The sequence below is a fragment of the Brachycentrus maculatus genome, unplaced genomic scaffold (genome assembly GCF_059751285.1).
Source record: "Brachycentrus maculatus isolate JH-2025_06_01 unplaced genomic scaffold, ASM5975128v1 h1tg000334l, whole genome shotgun sequence".
NCBI classification, from domain to species: domain Eukaryota; kingdom Metazoa; phylum Arthropoda; class Insecta; order Trichoptera; family Brachycentridae; genus Brachycentrus; species Brachycentrus maculatus.
The window spans coordinates 135956-153735 of NW_028281083.1; the positions used below are offsets into that span (position 1 = coordinate 135956).

At 31.5% G+C, this 17780-nt stretch overlaps 2 protein-coding genes across 3 annotated transcripts; one reads left to right on the forward strand and one right to left on the reverse strand.

Moving 5' to 3' along the window:
• The first annotated feature begins 6034 nt into the window (after window positions 1–6034).
• Mob4 (MOB kinase activator 4) lies at window positions 6035–10545 on the forward strand. 2 transcript variants are annotated; one of them, XM_088268834.1, is made up of 4 exons: window positions 6035–6203; window positions 6338–6501; window positions 8315–8524; window positions 9937–10545. In XM_088268834.1, the coding sequence occupies exons 1-4, from the start codon at window positions 6063–6065 to the stop codon at window positions 10175–10177; spliced, it is 756 nt and encodes a 251-aa protein (XP_088124960.1). In that variant the 5' UTR covers window positions 6035–6062; the 3' UTR covers window positions 10178–10545. The 2 variants fall into 2 exon arrangements, with proteins under 2 accessions (XP_088124960.1, XP_088124961.1); XM_088268835.1 differs by having other exon boundaries at window positions 8315–8509.
• A 210-nt stretch (window positions 10546–10755) lies between these two features.
• Rpp25 (ribonuclease P protein subunit Rpp25) lies at window positions 10756–16937 on the reverse strand. The gene is made up of 5 exons (XM_088268870.1): window positions 16819–16937; window positions 16507–16740; window positions 16250–16431; window positions 14983–15099; window positions 10756–14741 (listed from the first exon to the last, which is right to left on the reverse strand). The coding sequence occupies exons 2-5, from the start codon at window positions 16600–16602 to the stop codon at window positions 14540–14542; spliced, it is 597 nt and encodes a 198-aa protein (XP_088124996.1). The 5' UTR covers window positions 16603–16740; window positions 16819–16937; the 3' UTR covers window positions 10756–14539.
• Window positions 16938–17780: the final 843 nt, after the last annotated feature.

Genomic DNA, 17780 nt, shown 5'->3' on the forward strand with positions numbered 1-17780 from the left:
GAGAGTTTCTACCCACCTGCAATGCGAGAGGCAGTACGGAGACCGCCAGGCTCGGTGGTCCACGCCGCACAACGCGCAAGTCCGCCCGGGAGGGTTTTCGATGATACTTTTCTTCGGTTTTCCCATCCTGAAGAACTCCTTTTAAAAAATACAGTAAAAGTCCAAAATCTGCGTCTTGACAAAGAAAAAAATAATCAAACACCCCCGATAATAATTTATACTTAATGATAGTAAACGATTTGTGATGTTCACATTATTTTCAAAGTAAGTTTTGGTATTATTTACTTAAGTTTACACGAACGTCATGCCTATCGAGTGAAATAGGTCAAACCTTTAAAGGGAATTGAATCCGGTTTATACATGTTCCGTGAGTAGGTCACGCTCCAAGCAACAGGTTCATATTGGGGTTCCAACATAAAGCGGCTTGGAAAAGTCTTTTCTGGGGGTGACGTTCAGTGGTGAAGAAAATCCCAAGTTGATTCGACCTCACACTAACGATTTTAGAAGCGCGGTGTGCGCGAATTAAATTAGAACTTTCGTATCAGATATTTGGGTACTCATAAAAATTCCTAATAAATTTGGCAAGCTAAAAGATAGAATATTTAAATTGTCAAACACTATAAAATTTAAAATATGTCTTTAAAACCACAAGAGACCTACCCGTTAGGTTTTGAATTTAATCTACTTATTTCTTTAAAAGGGTAAAGTTAATTTGTCCGCCTCCATAGTGTAATGGTTAGCACGCTCGGCTACCGCTCTGGAGGTCCCGGGCTCGATTCCCGCGGGGGGATGAAATAGATATAAGTGTTTTTTTCACTATAATATTTATTCAATACTACCCTGGACTGGTACGTACCTGAAGCGGAGGGCTGATCACCTTTCCGTCATATTATAACGATCAAGACAAAATTGCGTTTATATGATGCAGTGCCCTATGCACCATTGGGGTGCAGATAAGGGTTAGAGGAAGAAGGGAAAGTTAATTTAATAATTACTTACATAGCAATTTTAAAAACATAACTCTGTACTTTAATATTTTTGGAATTGTAGTTACTTAAGCATCATATTAATAAATTCCTTATAAGTATATACAACAACACAGGAAAGATATTTATGATTGTTGAATGGTTACATACGAGGCCTACCACGTTCAACAATTCAACAGTAACCTAAATGGATTACTAGACGTAGTGTTTGCTCTATTATTTAAGCATTAAACATATTACCTTTAAGCACTTATATGCAGTTTACTTCTTTCCATAGCTATTCTAGCAGACGATGTAAATTCTCTTCATTCAACTTTATGTTTAAAATAAAACAAAAATCTGTGATTATTTTAAATGAAATTGTTCAATAATTTCATTGCGCAAATGATGTCCATTCACTTCATTCAACTTTATGGTGAAAATATAACAAAAATCTGTGATTATTTTATATGAAATTGTTCCACTATTTCATTGCGCAAATGATTTCCATTCACTTCATTCAACACTATGTATAAAATGTAACAAAATACTGTGATTGTTTTAATTGAAATTGTTCAATAATTTCATTGCTCAAATGTTTTACAGGATGTATATTAAAATACTTGGAGGAATCTTGAGTCATTTCCACTTTCATGAGAGATTTTTATTTCCATATATTTCAGTAATCCGTCACCATACGTTTTTAGAGAGATTTCACCAGGCAAGGTAATTTCATGTTTATGCAAACAACAACGGGAAATCAATGTTTTAAATAAAATTTAAAGGCAAATGAGACTGTGATTGGACTAACTAACTAACCATCACGCCGCTTCTCCGCAAGGGTAGGCAGAGAGAATAGAACGCCACACCACTCTGTCCTTGCAAACATTCTTCGCCTCTTCCACGTTCATGCATCTCCTCATACATACCCGCCAATTGTTTCTTCTCCTAACCTGACCACATTCAAGTATTTGGCATACTTGATCGTGCCAAGTTATACTCTGTCTTCCTCTGCTCCTTTTTCCAATTACCTCATAAATTTGTTTTACCGTTCTTTCCTCACTCATTCGTTCTACATGTCCAAACTATGTCAACACACATTCCAAAACCATTTCAAGATAAATACCTTTCTTAATTTTATCGATTATGCTTATCTTAGCCTTGCATCCCTTCCTTATTTCACTATTCGAACATCTATCATACATCGTTTTGTCGCACATTCGTCTGAGAGATCGCATTTCGACTGCATTCGGTCTACTTTCATCCTTCTTTTTCTATGTTTCACTTCCATACATTAGGGTCGGAACCAGGACTCCGTTGTGTACTGCCAGTTTAGCTATCGCTGATAGCATTGCTGATAGATCTGTGATTGGAATTTAATTTAAATACGTGTGTGTTTGTGTATATTATATCTTTTAATTTATTTTAAATTAAATAAAAAAATGGACCTATACTTCACCTTTCTGATTGCAGAGATTTAAATGTTTTACAAGCAATATATCACGGATTGTTGATGAGACAGAGAAGATATATGTGTACGGGAATTTTGCACATCTCATTTTAATTTGTTTCTAGAAATTATGACTTCATCAATTATGATTTGATGGTCATCGATATCATAGATGTTGCCAAGTCAGGAGTTTGTCCAATTAGGAAATATTACAAAATAAACTCTTTTTAAATCGACAGATCTTCATTCATTTTTTTTGGAAAACATTAAGGAAGTTTTAAAAAAAGATTAACCCTCAATGACTTACTTATAGAGGCTTGTCTGCATGTAGGAGAGTTACGATAGGGAAAGTTAATATGAAAAATATATAACAAAAAAAACTAGATAAATTGATAATATTTTTTTCTTGATTTTATATATTTAATTGATCAATTGGCGGAAATCTAAACATTTTTTTTTATGATAGACTTTTTCGTTAATGCGTTATTTGCCATCTAATTGTTTACCTATAAAAATTATATTTTTGTATTAATTAAGTATATTCATAATTTAAGTGTGTATTATCATAACAGTTACATATAAAGTATGGGAAGGGTTTTAAGCAGGGTTTGATATAAATTTTATTCATATCAATTAAGAGTCATTTTATCAGAATTATTTTATAAAATCAGTTTTCAACCTCTGCCATGTTCTGTATATAAACATTTTGTCTAGCCTCCCACTGGTCTGTGGTCAAATAAAACAAAAGTGGAAAAAAACTATATAGTTACATAAAACTATATGTTTTATTGTATAAAATGCAATTCCGCCAAGAAATGTTATTACAAAACTTAAATCTTACAAAATATGCCAGTTTGATAGCTAAATATAAGAATATGAGACCGACTGACGAGTGCTTATTCTAACAAATTCATTATTAAAAAAAATTGTAATTGAAAAACAAAATGTTTCGTCACATCAAATAAAAATTGAATGGTACATTAAATTACGTTCTTTATTTTTTCCGTTATTCGCACGTCGAATTGTAATCTCAGACGGAATCACGGCTGGAATTACAGAGAAAAGATAACACGTTTACTGCTTAGTTTACATAATTTTATGTTTACTTCTATTCAATAAAAATAAAACATTCAAAAATATTTTCCGGTGTCGTTAACTTCCTGCCAATGCTGATCTACAACTGGTTTCAAAATGCCAAAGCCATTCGAAATAAAAGTTCAAAAGTAATGTTAAATATATCTACACTACGAATTTAAGGCGTTATATTTTCACTTTAGATGGTAAAACAATTATTTGCCGTACATCAGATTATAACTTGCTCTTTTTTGTTTACACACATGGCAAAAAGTCTAGCTAAGTTTGTTTTACATACATGCACAATGTTTTTAAATATTTGCGTAGTTGTTGATATCGTTTTTTTTATATTATCGATGTTCACCATGGCACGCAATAAAAAAAACTTCTTACAAATTCAAGTTCTACATTTAACATCAATTAAAATTTTAAAAAATATGTCTCTTTAACACTTTAAATTTATTTATCAGACAAGCCTGGTCTTTTGTTTTATAAATGTTTTGGTTTAAATTCTCTGCGTTGAGAATCTTAGTATTAAATAACAACCGAAATGAACATTTAGGGCGTTTGTGCACTACACGGAATTTTACCATCCGGCAGTCCGGTTTTGAAAAATTAAAGCTACTACGACAGTTTAGCGTGATCGAATTTACGCGCAACGTGTTCACGCACCGATCAAGAGCACCGGTCCGAAGAAAGATGGAAAAAAGCACAAGCCAATCATTGTTTTAAAACACTAACTTACGTGCGGAACGGTAAAATTCCGTGTAATTCCATGTAATGCACAAACGCCCAAACCGAGCCGTATTAAAGTAACTATAATATATCAAATTAAAGAAAACTGATCTTGTATTGGTTCTTTTTTTACATGGTTAAGTAGTTGATTTACCATATATAAAACCACATGAAAAATTAACCCCTCACTGGCACTGAAGATCATTTTAAAAATAAGGGAAGGCCAATGATAAAATATTTTTTCTGACAGTCCTGTAGAAAACATGTCACTTTTTAATTTCGGTATTTTTTAAACTACATCATTCAGCTATTTGTTATGAATCTTAAGAAATAGCTTGAAATACTTTCAAATTGACTACAAATACAACATTGTTAAAATTGTAATCAGTCCTTTTGGTGCAATTACGATGGTTGATATTTAAATCCTTAATTGTACAATACATGAAACAAATATTTACAAAAATACAATGTACAATACAGAAAAAATGGATTAGTACATATAATGCTAAATATTATTTATGCTTGTTTTACAGAACAACACGAATAGGAATCGGTCGTGCAATAATATAAAAAATAATAAACACGTACCTACTTTAATATACAAATACTTATTTATGTATCCGTAAAAAGCCCAAACGCGGTTAACGCTACAAAACGACGTAACCTTAAATCCTAAATCTTTAAACCAACAAATTTAAAATAAGAATTATGTGATTGCGATTTTTGAGATTTATAACGTTACCTTCATAATAATCGTCTTTGGGTTTTAAAACTTATTATTATTTGAGTTTATTTGATTTTAAAGGACCTGAAAATGAAATTTCTAAGCAGTGGCTAACGTACTCCTTTTTACATTAATTTTCAATTATTATGTCAACCTCCACGTAGGTGTTTCTTGTTAAATATGTTGTATTAAATCATTTCAAAGAACATAATTTATACAAAATAAGATAAATTATATAGATGATACGTAATATAATATTATATAAATGTGTTGTTTATATGATAATTCCAATTTTATACATTTACCAACTTTTAGCCTATTCCTTGGAGCTTTTTATTACCCCCTGAAAGATTATTATTTTAAGGTGGACGTCATTTATTCATATTTTCTTATTTCAAATAGGCCCTGATGTGGTATTTTGTAGTTAAAATTTGACACTGTCGGAAGGCGAATTAATATTGACGACTTGTATTATATATTTCAATGTTACCAAGATGTAATATATATTTATGTTACGTATAATTTGAGAAAAGACTCTGCTTTGTTCATGTTCACGTAGTTGACCCAACTCAGTTGCTTATAATCAACTGTTTTAATTATTGTATAATAAACGTATACGAATATTAAAATTGTTTTACTTCAGTTCATCACTTCTTCAAAGACTGCTTTTGTAATACAATCATAGTATTGTTCACTAGATTCAGGAAATATTTACCTTTTTCTAGATGTTGAACTAAAATATAAAATACAAGTAGATGGGCAAAACGAATTTCAATTAAATAAATAACATTTGAAAAAGCATACTATATTTTCTATTATTTCAAAATATCCAATCATTCCTTATGTCAAGACTTTTACAATCATTAGAGCTTATTTCTCTTGCACAGAGCACAGCGCTACAAATATAAAACATTTTTTCCTAGGTTAGTACCTACAATTATATATATTTTTTTTAATACATAAAATACGTTGACAACACTAAGATATAAATAAAGAACAGTGATTGGTCGATTCCTGAACATGCGCAATAACAACTTTATTTCGTGTTCACAAATTTCTATGCTTATTGTTTCCATGGAACTCGCGTTTATTGGTCTTAGTCACAAGCTGATAGATGTCGCTAGTCGCGGAAGACTCCGGATCGACGGTTCGATCGCCCAAAATTTTGACGGAAACTACACCAGCATCATCAAACATGAAGATGGCTGATGGAACGCCAATTTTAAGGCGAAATAGACCAGGAACCAAAGCGGCAGTGAGTTCAAACACCCCTACCATCCCAAAGTTCCGTTAAAATTGGCTGCGATGTGACACTTGAATGCCTTCAGAGTAGACATTTTGAGTTGTCAAACGTCAACATTTCATTTCAACGGGAAATTTCTGTTTTAGGACTTCTGCCGTTGGCCCGATGAACCCTTTGAAGAAATGGACAGTACTCTCGCGGTGCAGCAATATATTCAACAAACAATCAGGCGTAACCCTTCTAATTACGACTTCACTCTTAATATGCCAGAGGGACAAGATGAAGGAGTCTGGAAATATGAGCATTTAAGGTTTATTATTTTATTGCTTATATTCAATGTCAAGCGATTGATGGCTTTTATAAATGGTTATATTGTGTCTATCAATATTCATTTCCAACAATAATATTTTGTTGAAATTATAAGTACGGATTGTTAAAACGCCACACCTCTGGCTTAAAGTGCACATAATTTATAACGAAACACTTTATTTGCACATTATATTTATATATATTTTGTATATTTTTAAATAGATGCTTGTATAGAAAGGCTTAAAAACTATAATCTGAGATATTTTACTTTTCTCATTGTCAGTAATTTACAGTCTTTAAAAATATAGGTTATACTGCCGTTGTATGGGATAAATTGGCGGTTGTAAAAGGAAATTCGTGACGCCACTAATTCGACCTTACGTAGTGCCTACCTATGTCAATTATCAAAAGCATCTTTGTTTTCATGTACAAATCTATAAATTTGAAAAAATGCAAAAATGACATCTCTATTTGTCTCATCAAACGTCCACATAGCCATAATTTTTTAGATGATATTTAGTTTAATATTGTGAATAATAACTAACTAACTAACTAACCATCACGCCGCTTCCCCGCAGGGGTAGGCAGAGAGAATCGAACGCCACACCACTCTGTCTTTGCAAACATTCTTTGCCTCTTCTACATTCATGCATCTCCTCATACATACCCGACGATTATTACGACTCCTGACCCGGCCGCTTTCAAGTATTTGACATACCTGATTGTGACAAGTTTTCCTCGGTCGTCCTCTGCTTCTTTTTCCAACTACATTTGCTCCATAAATTTGTTTAACCGTTCTTTCTTCACTCATACGCTCCACATGTCCAAACCATCTCAACACACCTTTCGAATAATTAGTATAATTTTTATGACACGCAGTTATTAGACATAGAAAATCGATGAATAAATATCTGAATTCTTCTTCTAATCCTTATCCACAACCAATGATGCATATGGCACTGCATCTTATTGACGCAGTGTTATCATGATTGTCACTAACATGAAGGCAAGGTGATAACTCCTGCGCTTATGGGACCAGCCCAGGGTAATGTCAAAAAAATATTAGTGTGTAAAATCACTAATATTTATTTTCACGCCCCCCCTCTGGGAATCGAACCCGGGACCTCCAGCAAGGTAGCTAAACATGCTTGCACCACAGAGGTGGGTAAAATCTGAATACAATACTAATATTAATGAACTTGCTAAGTTCAATAATATTAGTAATATTAACCCTTATAGTGCTGAGCTTATTTTCACATATTTTGCATAAATTGCTAATTGCTTTTCATCATCACTACTTGATGAATTTGACATTTTGTAGGTAGAAATAAAAAACTTACTTAAAAAAAATACAAAAATCAATGTTAAATTCACAGCAAAATAATTTTAAATGGTTATTTATTAATGTTATTAACTTATTAAAAACGTTATACATGCGCGCGCTAAGACACGTCCGTATAGGTCGATACCTAAATCAAATTGCGCAATAGTCAGTATTCCGACGCTCCGCACTTTATACGCATTACTAGAGAGTCGATCTATTGACGGTTCGCACTCTAACGGTTAATAATATCAGAGGGGCACCAAATACAAAATTATGCATAATGTGTCGAGTTGTGGTCCCGTGGTTAGTTCCTCCGTTCGAACCCACTCTACCACAGTTTGATACCTATTTCTAATAATGAGCCGCTTAGGCTCACAAAAATAGTATGAAATTGAATTCATTTTAAAAAAATAAATAAAATAAAAATAATACCAAATACCAGTAAATTTGTGTAAAAAATTAACAGAGAATGAATTGATGCTTTTTTCAGACAATTCTGTATGGAACTAAATGGTCTGGCGGTACGTCTACAGGAAGAATGCCACCCCGGCATGTGTATCCAGATGACAGCCACCGAGCAGTGGATCTTCCTCTGCGCCGCGCACAAGACCCCCAAGGAGTGTCCGGCCATCGACTACACCCGCCACACGCTGGACGGCGCCGCGTGTCTCCTCAACAGCAATAAGTACTTTCCCAGCAGGTACAACCTGGAGCTTGTATCAGTTGTGCACTTTGAACCAAATGGATAAATACTAATCGGTTATAGCTGCAATCAATAGTTGTTTTTCAATACTTTATTATTTATTTGATTTATTTACTCAACCTGTTAACCGGGCGGGACGCATAAATACATCCAACGCAAACAATATCGGGTACGGGACGGACATATGAATAAGTCTTTGAAATATATGTTTATTATATTATATATATGGACGTATATTTATCGAACAACAAAGGTATTAGTCATCAATACATGTCTCGACATGAATTTAAGACACGGAGTGAATCAGTATTCGCTCCCGTTACAAGTTGCGTAATTGGACAGCGGACTGCCCGGTTAACAGGTTAAACTTCATGTACAGAAAAGAAATAAGTACATTGGCAAGCTTATTGCTTAAAAGCAATATATTCCAACCAACCAAAAACAGACTAGTGATTCGATCAAAACGTTTGATACCATATATAGCTGTTTGCAATCAAAGGGTAGATAGTACTTGAGCATTTAAAAAAACATAAATTGCAAATCGATGATAATAAGGAAAGCAATGGGAAAAGGAAGTTTAGGGAAGGAGATAAAGGGAAAAACTAAGGGAGAAATCATTAACCTAGCCGGCTCGAACAGGGGGGTCGAAATCCCCGAAATATGAATTTTAATTCGATAAATTTAGTATTATAAGAGCTACTTACTCCATATTTTATATATCATAAAAATAATATTAAAGAATATTTTCCTTTTTTATTTTTATGGTTTAGCACTTTAAAATATTGCTTCTGATAAAAACCACAATCAGTCGGTATCGCGTGTTCTATGTGCTTATATATGAGGAGGTAAATTTTTTCTACTAGCGACATGTTATTTCTTTCACTTAAATAAATGCTCCGCTCTCGTTTGATCCAATTTCCGGCCTATCGCTTATCATATTATTTTTATGAATGAGTTTATATGCTGGACAGTATATGATAACAAACTATATTCTGATTATTTACCAATCTCGCGAGTTCAGCCCTTAATTATGCAGATCAGAATTTGAATTCCTGGAACCTCCTTTATACAATTTGTTTGTATTTTGTTTAATATTTTTTTTCTAACTTAAAAGGTAATTTTATTATCTTTACTGTATTTGGACAGATTTACAAATAGGATTGTCACACACTTGGCACCACATTATTCGCCGCGACTGGTCATTCTGATTTCTTTATATGGATTTCTATACATCAACACACACTTATCAACAACATTTTGTCATCACCTCGCCTCGCCTTCATAATTAAAATGACTCAACTGAGGTGAAATGTTAGTTATAACCTTTAGTCTTCTATATCATGCACAAAAATATTAAAAGATCATGAACCGTTTAGATAAATTCTCACATATATTGTTTTCTTTTGCAGGGTGAGCATCAAGGATTCATCAGTATTGAAGTTAGGATCCGTCTGCCGGCGGGTGTACAGGATTTTCTCTCACGCTTACTACCACCATAACAAGATTTTTAACGAGTTTGAAAATGAAGCATTCTTGTGCCATAGATTCACCCGTTTCGTGGAAAAGTATAAACTGATGTCGAACACAAACCTTATTGTGCCGATCCATCCATCCAAGGAGTGTGAGGCGCCGGCTCAAGTGGAAACATGAAATGAGGCCCCGCCGAATGTGCCGACCACCAGTAAGTAATTGACAGCGACTGGTATCCGGCACATTCGGCGCGGTGTTGTCCGCATTAGAAAAATAAGATAATCAGTTTTGGAGCATTGGTCTGATATTTTTCTTTAACTGTCTTCATTGCATTTTCGAGTTTTTGTATGATTGAATTTGATTTTAGTTAATTTTATAGAAATCTGTAGACTTTTTTTACAAATTGTGTGCTTTTTTGTGAGTTCAAATCGTATTCAATGCGAAACCTATTGAAATGAAATTTGTGATGTTTGTTTTGCACGGGTATCCTCACCTTAACTGCTTCATCCGATAAATATATCCTTAACTTGCAATCAGTACTCCACAAATTGAATTAAATAATGTTTATATGTCCATGATATGCAACTTATAATTAGGAAGTGGTTGCTGATATGTAATTATATCAAGGATCTATATATGTATATATATATATATATATATATATATATATATATATATATATATATATATATATATATATATATATATATATATATATACACACACACACATATATATATATATATATATATATATATATATATATATATATATGTATATATGTTTAAGATGTACGGTTGCTAATCCATTATAATGTTAAATATAGATATTGTCTTTATTTCTGCTGAATAGTACTAAAAGCAGCAATAAAATAACATCACTGGGTATTGCGTACAAAAATAATAGTTATAGCTTGAGGTTGAAATAGTAGTTGGTTTAGTAAAGTATGGTTTTTGACTATTCTAATAGTTATGGCAATACGTGTTGGTTTTGTGAAGCCTGGTTTTCAACTACTCGAAGCGGTATGGCTTGGGATAGAAATGCTTGCAAAAATAAATGTCAATAGACAATTTGACCATTTTTTGTTTTTAACCACAAATTATAATAAAAATAAATTTGACGCACTTTTGGCATACATTTTTTAAATGAAATTTCTTAATTTAATGGAAAAAATCATCATTAATTTATGTTTTACTTAGTAAATACCACTTTAATAATAGAAAATTCAGTCTTATTATCGGAGTCTAATAATACTTTAAGTAGTGTGTATCATGAACCCTTGCGAAAACCTCTGCAAAAAATGGTATGTCAAATGGTACACAGCCATAGAAGTTATTAATCTTTTTGTATACTCTTTTGCATTGGTTCTCTTAAAATTTCAAATTATCACAGCAACCAGTGTGATTTTCTTAACTAATAAAAAAAATTAAACCAGGCAAAATGAATGTTTAATTTTTATTTTTTTAATCTAGCTTTTTTTATTAGAAGAAATATTTGTGTTTTTATTATTTACAAAAATGATTTAATTTCCTACTATTTTTGTGAGCCTAAGTGGCTCATTATTAGAAATAGGTCTCAAATTATGGTGGAGTGGGTTTAAACCGAGAAACTCTGACTCCGCGACACTAACCACTATTAACTTATTATATGATTGTCATAATAATTTGTATTTCAAAAATGTTCCAGTATTTTACAAAACATTCGGTGTTCTTGTACACAAAATATTCGATAGTTTAATCAATTGCAAACCATATACATATATCGCTTACTCCTTTCAAGAACGTCATAAATCAAAATACTTGATTTTTCAGGAGAACGTTTTTAAAGTTAAAAAATATAATACAATGTATTAAAAATAAATATCAAGCCACTTACTGAACTTTTTACTGTGCAACAGAACTTTTTAGGTAAAACCTGAAGGTTTTTTCTCCATTTGAAAAATATTTAGTATATTTAAAAAAAAATACTATACAATACCATTTCTTCAAAATGCAAAAACAGTACTTTCTGCCCTGAAGCGGGTTAATATTAAGTTAAAAATATGCCGCTTTTGCTGGGATATAGTACATTTTCTGGGCATTCCGAAAACATGCACAACTGAAAATTGACGATTTTTGATTTATGACGTTCTTGAAAGGAGTAAGCGATATATCAATTATATTCTTTTTTTATATTTGATTTTAAATTTAAATAAATAGTTTTACCATATCCTAATTTTTTTTAATTCAAAACATGTAATTACAAATGCTGTAACTCTATTTTCTGCATTAATCTTTTTGCAGATAACTCCTTTAATATTATATATGAGTAAATGAGACATTAAATAATGTACATATACATGTAGGGTAAAGTAAAGTTATTTGTAATACTCATTGTCAAATTATTTATATTTTACTTCATATCTACTGTGGTGGATATACTGAACATATAATAATTTGTATATGTATATGCAGGGCTTTTATACCATGAAACGCGGTGGAATAGCGTTCCAGCACCTTTTTTCACGGATAAATTATTTTTTTTTATAAATTTTTAACATCAATTAGATTAACATTAATTCGTCAAAATGATAAAATATGGTAGTGTAATGGATATTTAAATGATGCTTGATTGTATTTATTTTAGTAAAAAGCTTGACATGATGTGAGTTCCAGGACCTTTATTACTTTTTTTAAAAAGCCCTGTATATATGTATTTTTAACAAAAATGAACGCATTTTTGAATTGGCTATTGCATGGCAATATTTCTAAAATACGACCATAATGTTTGTCCGGTTGCTTATTCATCAACTCCCGAATTGTCTCTTGTCCTGCCTGAATTTCAAGGATTGCAATAATAAAAGGGAATTAAAATTAAATGTCTTCATCATCTTGTTATCTATATTAATCTTCTCCCCTTGACACATTGATTTTTATTATTTTAGTATGCAGTATTAAAAAGCTTTCTATCTTTTTATATTGCATTAATGCTTAATTTCATAATTGAGTGTGATGGAGTTGAGAGTAAAAATATTATGGTTATTTTTATCACGTATCTACCTTGTCATTCTTCATCTTCTTCAAACCCTTATCCGCACCCCGATGGTGCATAGGGCACTGCATCATATAAACGCAGTGTTATCTTGATCGTTAACACATGAAGGAAGAGTGATCAGCCCTCCCCTTCAGGTACCAGTCCAGGGTGACATTGAATAAATATGAGAGTGAAAAAATCACTAATATTTATTTTCACCCCCCCTGGAAAACGAACCTGGGACCTCCAGCACGGTAGCCAAGCGTGCTGACCATTACACTACGGAGGCAGACCGTGTCATTACTCGTTTCAAATTAATATATGTACTGACTTAGCAATTTATCAGATAAAATGTCAAATGGCCTGGATGAAATATAATGCAGGAATTTTCACGAAGTATATATACATATATACGTATGTGTGTGTGTGCATATGTGTGTGTATATATATATATATATATATATATATATATATATATATATATATATATTTGTTTTAAGCCATTTGTGACTTTTCGTAATACCCTTCTTATTGATAATATTTGTATAGATAATTTAGATTAGTTTAATGTGGTAGAATTGTTACATCAATTAACACCAGTGTGAAACTTCATGACGTAAGACCCATTTTAACTTCAAATCATGTTTCAACAAATTAACATCATTTGATTTTTAACCACCCTTTCATAAATGATAATTACTTAGTAGGAATTTTTTTCTTACACAAAAAGTGATTTATTCGCTATTAATTAATTGAGGTCTTTCTTTTCTGATTAAAATAATATTAAACATAAAAATATTCATTATATATTTATTGTCAAAATGTTACTGAGAAAAAAATACTTCTGGCAATACCCATTGTGATCGTAAGTTCTGCTTATATGTTATCTTGACTGACAATTTAACGTTTAAAACTGTATCCTGAACTTAAACGCACATTAAAACCCAAGTTCCTCTGGTAAACATTTTATTCAATTCAGTCAATTCTTCTTACTAATTGTGTGTATCGTAATTTATGAATTACAGTTCTTGCTCTAGAATATTCAAGAGGCAACTTTTTCCAATTAAGTGATGTAATCCTTGAAAATGAAATGAATATTAATCCATCAAGATAATATCAAAGGTTCATTATGTATATCGAAGGGATATAATTGATTGATCAAAATTATACATAAAATGGCCATAAAAATATCATAAATTAGTTTGAGTATAATGAAAATTTCATAGGAGATCGAAAGTAAAAATGTATTATCTTTCAATCTCCGAGATTAAGAACCTGGGTTGTCAATGATCCTTTGTTTAATGTTTAAAGTATTGTATAATATATAAATCTATAAATAAGAGCAAAATTTCAGGCATATAACATGAACAATTCTTTTTTTTTTTTAAGAAGTATGTATCGCCTTTTGAAATAGTATGTAAATTTGACTCGAGGTCTAAGAAAGAAAGTAACGTAAAGACGTTGTAAACTTTTTTTTTTATTTAGGAAAAATAATTTAATATATTGTAGATATTTACATGAATACATATTTTATTTTTCCCCCAAAGTTGAATCATTTTTATTTTTTGCATTGCCAATTTTTTTCTTTCCTTTATACCTATCCGCCTGAAGTCCCATTGCTGTAATCTCCTCTGCAGATACTTTAGGTTTTGGTTTACGTTTTTGTGTTTTCTTTACTTCACTATTAAATGCTGGCTTCCAAAAGGTATTCTTGTTATCAACAGACTGATATCTGAAATAATAAAGACATTCAAGGCATTGTGGGCACACATTGGTGGAAAATTTGTTTGAAAAGTTATTGCAAAAACAACATCAGCATTGGAAAAGCTGCAGTTGAGCAAAGTTCTACATGTTCAATATTCAGGTTTGGGTTAATGATCGGCTGTAGATAACTAAGGCAAATAGTACTTAAATAGTATTTAATGCCGTAAATTACGTGGCATGGATGAAGTTTTTTCATGTCATTGACTTACCCCGGCTCTGATGTATTTAAAGGATCTAATGATAGAAGTATATGTACAATAGGAACTTCCCTATTTACAACTAATCTCTCCAGACCATCTATTTTAGGTTCCCAAAATTCTTCACCCCTGAAAAGGACATGGCAAATTAAGATATTTAAAATAAGTAGTAAATTAGTACCAACAGAAGACCATTTTGCCGATATGTATTGGAATACTTAAATTACCTATTTATCAAAATCAAACATATCGCTCACTCCTTTCAAGAATGTCATAAATCAAAAATTGTCAATTTTCAGTTGCGCATGTTTTCGGAATGCCCAGAAAATGTACTATATTCCAACAAAAGCGGCATATTTTTAACTTAATACTAACCTGCTACAGGGCAGAAAGTGTTGTTTTTGTATTTTGAAGAAAGGGTATTGTTTAATTATTTTTTTAAGTATACTAAATATTTTTCAAATGGAGAAAAAAACTTCAGGTTTTACCTAAAAAGATTTGTTGCATAGTAAAAAGTTCAATAAGTGGCTTGATGTTTATTTTTAATACATTGTATTATATTTTTAAACTTTAAAAACGTTCTCTTGAAAAATCAAGTTTTTTGATTTATGACATTCTTGAAAGGAGTGAGCGATATGCTACGTTATGCCAAAAGAACTTTGAGTACAATGCAACAAAGCTGTATAACCTTATTCCATTATCTATAATTGTTAAACAATGAAACTATGTTTTTAAGAGCTATTGATAATTGGATAACAGAGGTGGGTAAATTTAAAATAAGTTGTATCATCGGCCATATTATCCATGCTTGACAAATAACTTAGCAAACAAGTATTAATGTGCCCTTGGCATAGAAAAACCCAGTGAGGATACATTATTGTAAATATGTATATGATAATAAATAATGTGACTTTCTGGCAATGACGCACTCCAACAGCAAAGACAATGAATTGTGTTTTTTTTTAAAGGGTGAAGTGTAATTTGTTTTTGAACTCTCAGAACTGGCCCCACAGGACGACAAGGATGATTATAATGCTACAGAAGCATTATAATCGCAGTGATTGATGGTCAGTGTAGGTATGATATATCATTAGGTATTCATGCAACTGCCTAGACAAATTATGTCAATTCATTAAACAAATCATTTTATCCATTGATAAACTGAACAGTCTGCCGCTTACCCTTGCCACCATTTTTTCCAAAGATTTTGAACAAAATAACAAAAGTATTGTCTATGAAAAGCTAAAATATCTGCCATCTTGAGTACAAAATAACTTACTTCCGATATGCTATCTTAGTTATTTGATATGGTATTTTGCATTCTCTTTTCAAAATTTCTGCGCAAGATATAGCTCTGGGGACACCTGCTCCACTTCCAGTCCACACAACGGAGCGACCGCCATCTGCCACAACTCCTGAAGCGTGCCGCAATAAATTAGGCAACTTGCTACCACCGTTAACCTAGAAAATCCATTTAAAATATAAATCATTCTTTTGGTTTGAACTGGTTATTACTTCGTCAAAATATATCTCTACCTGCATCCATAAAAAATCGGCTGGAATGTTGGGAATTGGTATACGGTCTCTCTCTAATGGTTCCTCTGTATTTTTTCCCTTTGTATAATTTTCCATAATGATTGTAGAATTCCTCTATATTATATATAGTTTGACAAAATAAAACTTAAATTTACACAAAAGTGTTTAAAACAGTCCATACTCTGTCACACTTTAACAAAAGCACTATTGAAATTATCGGCAAACTAATATAACCTTAAACACAGAAACGAATTATTTGATTACCGGGTGATCAATTTGCCGGTGAATAATATAACTTTAAATATATAAAACCTCTTAATTTGAGTAGGTATACGTTGATACATTTACACAAAAAATATTTTTTAAATAGTATTCTGTAGAAATAAAGTAAGTTTTGACGTTTTCACTTTCAAGCAGGTTTTGACGTATGTAATTTTTACCATAGATAAACCCGAAAACACCGCTTATCATTTTATTAATATATTGCCAACAACAATAATAATAACAATAATTTAATAACATTAGTTAGGTACGTCAAATTAGAGTAAAAATAAAGGGGTTTTTCCATATTTACAACTGACATTGTATTGAAAAAAAAAACCTAGGCTGTCCTTAACCCCTGTACCCTACCCACATGTATTTAAAATTATGATTTTCTCTAGTAAACTACTATTGCTTTAGACACAAACATGTCTAGAGCAAAAACCTATGGCGAAATCCAAATATTGTACATACAGGGAATGAGGGCTGGTGTAATAGCTTCTTTTGGGAGAGCCCGTTACTAACAAATAGATAAACATATTATATTTGCGACAGATGCTGTAACAAAACGGGAAAAGGTAAAAAAAAAATTCTTTCTGAGTTTTAATATTTTTATTGATTGGACATCCCCCATTTTATAAGACTTAGATAAAAAGTAAAAACAACAAACAAACAAAAATTACTTACGTAATGTGATAGTTTAATTATTTGATACCACTGTCAAACTATTAGAAAATCAATACGGATTTATAGCAACCGAATTTAATTTAATTAATCATAAGACAGCAAGGGATCATATTTATAATGTTTGGATTACAGCACACTTACATAAATTCACAAAATTCCGAAGGATTTTTAAACAATATACTATATTTATATAAGCGTTATATATATTTCGGTTATATAAACATGTTATTTTCCAAATATTTTCTTTTGTTCTTTAGATATTTTGATTGGTATTTTGAGCTTTATTAACAATATTTTTGTGAGTTTATTTAATAGTAAGTAATTAT